Genomic DNA, 6,526 nt, shown 5'->3' with positions numbered 1-6,526 from the left:
AGCATCCTCCTGTTTGGGGCACCTTTTATAAATATTCTAGTGGATTTTATACAGACTAAATTTTGTTCATGTCTTAATGATTTGAATCAACTTTTCAGGATACGCAGATGCATGTAAGAGGTAATGGCCCTCAGTGAAAGGACTTCTGAAGAACCTCTTTTAAATTTTGAAATTTCAAAATACATTTATTAATACCCGCCAGGACCTGCCCTTTACAAAATGGATCCTAAAGGTAGTTTTTAAAACCTCAGTGACTCCCACACATCTTCAGGCCCCATCCCAACCGTAATCAGCTGGGATAATGGCAAGACGGAGTTCTTAAAAAATGAATTAACTGTGGTTTGTACAATGTACAAAAGTGGCCAGTCACCCCTAACGCTTATACAGTCTTGTCACATTTAATATTAGGAAGTGGGCCCGTGAGACCTCCAGGCCCTTCCCAGTGTTCTCAACACTGGCAGAAGAACAAGGCATCTTGAGACCCAGGCTCAGACCTGACTCCTGTGACTTCTGCCTCATTCCATTGGCCAAAGCAAGTCATGTGATCAACCCCAAAGTTAGGAGGTGAGGACGGTAAAGGGGGTAAGGCATGCACGCGAGGAGGGGGTGAGATACAGGGCCCCAAAACACGATCTATGACACCACCCAGCACCCTTCTTCCAATCATTGCCAGCTTTCTCCTGAACACAGCAACCAGGGACCCACTTCACACTGGAGGACTTATACCAGTGATGGTTACACGCAAGTCCAGGTGGCGTCCAGAGACCACAGTAACCTTGGCTTTGGGGACCACTGAAAGTTCAACCCTGAAGTTAGTTATAGCTCTGTACATATCACTAATTTCCTGGACTGGAGACCAGGGGGAGGAGGTTCCGGGGTAAAATGGACACACGCAGACACAGGCACATTTTAACCTCATCAACATTTATTGAGTTGTGAACCATTGCAATCACTGCTGAAATGTGAGACTCACCCGTCCTGATCCGCTCTCGGCTTCCCCTTGAAAAGGAAGCCTGGAGCAGGACCGCCCCAAACACCAGAGGGTAGAAGGAAGACATGGGGGGCGGTGCAGGGAGATGCGGGACAGCGGGGGGAAAGGAAGGAAGCAGGACCAGCGTGCAAAGTTAGACTCCTGGGGACACACGCACACTCCCACACACGCAGGCAAAGACCAGGGCTGTCCATCTCTACCCCAACCGGCAGCCGTGAGAACATCAGGGAAGGACCAGGCGTCCACGAGACATTTCAGTCCTTCCTGTCATGAAGCGTCTGCCGAGAGGGGCTGGGCCAATGTCACTGGACTGCGCAGAGAGAAGGGGGGGAGGGGGCTTCAGACTACAGGGAGAGAGGCCTGATTAAAGGGAGTCACTTCACTGACTTTAATCTCTAAGCTTTCGCTGTAATAAACTGCAATCGTGAGTAAAACAGCTCTGCTGAGTTCTCTGAGTCCTTCAGGAGAATCGCTGAGCTTGACGGTGGTCTCGAGACTCCTGAAACTGCACTCAAAAACCACGCGAACAAGAATCATTCTTCCCCTCTTTTCTCTTACGTAAATCCCATTTTTACTTATTTTAGATGAACTCATCCATTGGTGGACTCCTCTGGAATCCAAGCAAACCTTGTGCTGATTTAAGCAAATGCCTTTGAGTTACTGACAGTTTGGAGGTGGCAAATGGTGTGTTTACGCAAGGGATGCGCTGTTTGTCTTTAGGACTTCAAACCCCACAAAGGTGGCACCCCCCCACCCCCCTACAGCAACAGCCCACACATCGCCAGCCCATGCAGCTTTGGAAAATTCTTGATTTTCTTTTTTTAATTTGGGGAGACACTTCTTTTCAGAGCTGCACAGGAGGCAAGACATTCATATTTTTGTACTGCTTGAATTCAAATTTGCGGGTCCAAATTCCCACTGAAAGCAACCTCACTCTGCTCTAGTGAGGGCGATAAGAAATGGAACTTGAGTTCAAAGCGTTTGAGAAGCAGGTTCCTGGTGCAAAGCATGCTGGGGGCAGGTACCTGGGTCCACAGTATCCTGGCACAGGACACTCAGTGCTAGCACGTTCCCACTGTGGGGTGGGAACTGGCACTCAAGCTTAGAGGGGGGCAGAAAGTGCTTCTAGGCTCTCAAAAGCCAGGAGCCAGAGCTTGGTTATGGACTAGGTTAGTAACCAGGGCCCAGTTCCAGGATAGGTTGGGTTTGGGGCTCATCTAGAACGTATAGGCTTGAAAATTGAAAAGCAGGCTCAGAAAGTGCTAAAAAGTGTTCTATGATCCAGAGAACAACATGGAAACTGCTACTTGTTCTGGTATTGGGCTGGACACTAGTACTCGGGTCTGGAGCACGTTAGGAACACGGAGTCGTCAGTACTGTGTCTAGGAGCTGGGTCCCCCTCACCTCTGCCTTCAGGGCCCATCAGGCCTGAGCCAAAGTGGCTTTGATGGCGGCCACCAGCTTCAGAAACTTGCTCTCCGTGTCCACATAGCCATCGCCTCCCTGGAGAAGGGAGGAAGAGGCGAGGGATGAGCTGGGACCAAGACGCCAACCCCAGTCCCAACACCCCACTAGCCCAAAATGGGGCAGAATGGACAGACAGACATACCTTCTTGGAGTGAACCAACTTCCCCGCTACCAACACTTCAAAGAAACCGGTGACCTGGGGCGTCCCCTCGCCACACTGGGAAGAGGGAGAGGTGTTGGCAGGGCTGAGATGCCCTCTTGGGGACACCCGCCGTTGCCCAAGGAATGGAAAATGGGGGTGAAGGGTGGGGCTGACCCACACCACCCCCGCTGCCATCCAGGGCTGAAGGACGGACACCCAGGGCTGAGGGACGGACGTGACCCATGTTTGACTCCTTCCCCATCCCCAGGACCCACGATGTCCAGGCGTCCAGGGAACTCATCTTCTAACTTCTTCTTAAGCTGAAGATACTGCAAAAGGGGGTGGGAGGTCACAAAAGGGGTCTACAGGAGCCACGCCAGCTAGTCCCCTCCCCCATCTTCCAGGGGTGCCTCTTGGGACCACTCTGCTTACCTTGGACTTGTAGCCTCAAGCGCCACTGGTGGGAGTGTCCAAGAGAGTGGGTCCCGGGAGAGAGAGGGAGACGGTGGGGATCCAGGGAGAGGCAGGAGCAGAGATAGAGGGAAATGGGGGGGCAGGAGGAGATGAAGAGGGACACAGATGACAAAACCAAGCAAGGCACAGACACCCTCAAGAGAAAGGAGAGACACGCCCGAGTGTTGGGGGGCAGCACACAGATGGGGGGGCAGGGGCACAGGAAGGAGAGAGCCACCCACGCAAGGAAATTCAAACAAGGAGAGACAAGGAGAGGCCACAGCATGAGGCAGAACAGAGGCGGAGACAATGGAGAGAACTGGGTTAGGACAACTGCTGAAATAACAGCTCCACCCCCTCCCGTCCAAAGGAAACCATTATTCCTGGATCCCCAAGGTCCTGCCAGGCCCGAGGATGAAATCTAAACGCCTCCCCAACCCCCCACGGGAGACTATTTTGGAACTGGAGTCTGGTGCACAGGCCCCCCGGGCCTCAAAATTTCACTTCACCCGCTGCGTGACCGAGCGGTCAGGGACACCGCTAATGCTGTGACAGATCTGAGCCTTTCATAACCCCCTCTGGACATCTCACAGACATGACAGCCAGTGGACCCAGATTCGGGTAATCTGTGATCTGCAGCCTGAACCTCGAGCTACCGACCTGCCACTGCCCCACTCCCAGCCTCAGTTTCCTCACCTGTAAAATGGACCTAGACACACACCCTCCCCCACCCCCACTCAAGGGGTTTCCGGGAGAGGAAATTCACTTAACATGTATTTATTCAGCGCCTACAGGCCAGCATGCCTGTGCATGCCAGCACAGTCCTAGGTGCCAGGGCGATCAAGCAGTCTACAGGACAGAACATTCTCTGCCGACCTGGCACTTTTTCACTCGGAACGGAACAATGAGATCAAATGTTTAACACCCAACACACAGCATTCCCTCCGCGGTAACGTTAAGATAACTCCCTCTACAGACGGGAAAAGCGAGGTCAGAAAAAGACTAGGGTTAGTAGCGAAAGGCATCCACTGTATGCATTCAAGTCCTTGCCAAACGCACGCCGGAAGCTTCTCGAACCTCCTGGACTCTGGCCGGCCCCACCCCACGACTGTTCCAGGTACTGGGAGAGGGGAAACCGAAGCGCTGACGGAACCTCCTCTCCCATTACACACTGACCCCCACCTGCTCCCCACACTGAGTCCCGGAATCGGGGGGGTTAAAACAACACACACGTGTCGCAGTTCTACCTTTTGTGACCTGAGACGTCTAGAATGTTACAAACTGGGGACGGGAGGGGAGGGCAGAGAAATCAACGCCCTCTGTTTCCCACCCCCACGGAATCCTTTTCCCAGTGGAAGGATCCCCATGGGTCCTGCCCCCGACGCCCCCAGCGCCCGGCTCCGCTAGGACAGGGCGGGGCCCGGGCGGGATTCGAAGAGGGAACCTCCGGGCCTCGTGCTCACCAATAAACGACTCGAACGGGAACAGCCATGATTCCGGACCGGAGCATCCGCTACAGTCCGAACACCCGATACGCACCGCGCCGAGAAAAGGTGAGGTGGGAGCCCCTAGGCGGAGCATGCGCAGAGAGGCCTGGTACTGGGCGTTCCACAGAGCGGACCAACGCCGAGGGGGGGGATGAGGGGAGAAAGGCCCTACAGCGGGGACGAGGGGGGCCCTACGGCCCACCACCACCCTGAGGGCCCCGACGCAAATCTCCCTCCTCTCGCCCTGTGAGGTCAGGGAGCATGCCGGCAGAGGGAGTCCCGGGAGAAGACTTTGCGCGCCCCCTCCCGGATCTCCCCCTCCGGGCTGGAATGGTATGGCCTCGCGGGGCGGGGGTTCAGGACCAACTGCTACTAGGAGGAAACGGAAGTACAAGCGAAGAAAGTTGTTTTGCAGCGAGGACCTGGGGGCGGGGGCGGGGGCGGCGGAGGCGGAGAGGCAGGGTGCAGCGGAGAGGCCGAGAAGGCCGAATCCGATAGGATTTGGGGTACTCAGGGCAGCCCCTGAAGCTGGGGTTTCCAGTGAGCGCTCCAGGGCCCCCGCTGCCTTATTAAAGCCTGGCATCCGCACCCGGGCGCCGCCCGATCAGCTTGGCAACCCCCCCTTTTGCGCCTTCCAGTCCTCTCTGTGGCAAGGTGTTCATGGAAAGCGCTGGAAGCTGGCAGCTGAGTTAAAGGCTTAGGACGCGATGCCTTTCTCTGAGCCTCAGTTTCCTCCTCCGGAAGATGGGCACAATCGCCTTCAGAGAATATTTACCCATCTAACAAATACGTACTGGGTACCTACCTGCAGTCATAGGTTCCGAAGATACAGCAGTGAAAAAATAGACAAAGTCCCTGCCCTTAGCTCTGCCCGAGGTCTTCCCACCGCAGCTTCTGTCTTTGATCCGCTGGTCCTCACCTGCTGTGACCCTGACATCTTGGGGCACTTGGCAGACATGGTTCAAGTTCCACCCCACCTCTTTTGCTGGCTGTGTGTCCTCTGATCTCAGTGGTCTTGGAAAGATATAATGAGCCTCTGATGTAGAGCAGGTAACATGTGGCTGGGCTGGTCAGTGTCCCATAAATAGAGGCCTTTTTCAGGCTTCCAGCGTCCTCAGAACAAAATCCCAAGCCTTGGGAGTTCCCTGGTGGCCTAGTGATTAGGATTCCGGGCTTTCACTACTGTGGCCGGGGTTCAGTCCCTGGTGGGGGAACTGAAATCTCGCAAGCTGTCCGGCTTGGCCAAGAAAACAAGCAAAAGAACCCCAAGCCTTAGCATGCTCTGCCCCTGACTGGTTCCATTGTTCCCTTCTTGCCCCTCTCTTAGTGCCTTAGCCACGTGGAATCAGGGACCTCACCCACTCACCTGCTTCTGGGACTTTGCACATGCTGTTTCTACCCTCTCCTACTGTCTGATCCTGTTTATCCTCCAGAAATCAGCTCCAACATATTGTAGGGAAAATTTTGTGTTGTGATAAACTATAACTTCTCTATATTACATCTGTATTAGTTTGCTAGGGCTGTCATCACAAAGCACCACAAACTGAGTGGCTTAAACCCCAGAAATTTATTTCACGATTCTAGAGGCCAGAAGGCAGAGATCAAGGTGTCAGCAGGGTTAGTTCCCTCTAAAGTCTGTGAGAAAGAATTTGTTACATGATTCTCTCCTAGCTTCTGGTGTTTTGCTGGCAATCTTTGGTGTTCCTTGGCTTCTAAGAGCACCACCCAACATCTGCCTTCAGCTTCACGTGGCACTCTCCCTGTGTGCATGTCTGTGTCGAAATTTCCCTATTTACTTTATTTTATTTTATCTTTATTTTATTTATTGGCCATGCCCCGTCGCATGTGGGATCTTAGTTCCCTGACCAGTGATTGAACCCATGCCCCCTGCAGTGGAAGTGCGGAGTCTTACCACCAGGGAATTCCCAGGACCCAGTCATTTTAGATTAGGGCCCACCCTATGCCAGTATGACCTCATCTTAAGTA

General features: G+C 53.6%; 1 protein-coding gene across 1 annotated transcript; it reads right to left on the bottom strand.

Annotated features, from left to right (window-relative positions):
* Positions 1-907: 907 nt before the first annotated feature.
* On the bottom strand, positions 908-4,648 carry SELENOW (selenoprotein W). Its single transcript, XM_082607100.1, has 6 exons — positions 4,517-4,648; positions 3,033-3,057; positions 2,876-2,929; positions 2,601-2,675; positions 2,396-2,494; positions 908-1,301 (listed from the first exon to the last, which is right to left on the bottom strand). Exons 1-5 carry the CDS (start codon positions 4,561-4,563, stop codon positions 2,414-2,416), a joined length of 282 nt encoding a protein of 93 aa, XP_082463226.1. The 5' UTR covers positions 4,564-4,648; the 3' UTR covers positions 908-1,301; positions 2,396-2,413.
* Positions 4,649-6,526: the final 1,878 nt, after the last annotated feature.

This window comes from Mesoplodon mirus (assembly GCF_964341445.2).
Source record: "Mesoplodon mirus genome assembly, chromosome: 19".
NCBI classification, from domain to species: Eukaryota; Metazoa; Chordata; class Mammalia; order Artiodactyla; family Ziphiidae; genus Mesoplodon; species Mesoplodon mirus.
The sequence above is the reverse complement of the archived record's forward strand: the minus strand, read 5'-3'. Positions and strand labels throughout refer to the sequence as shown.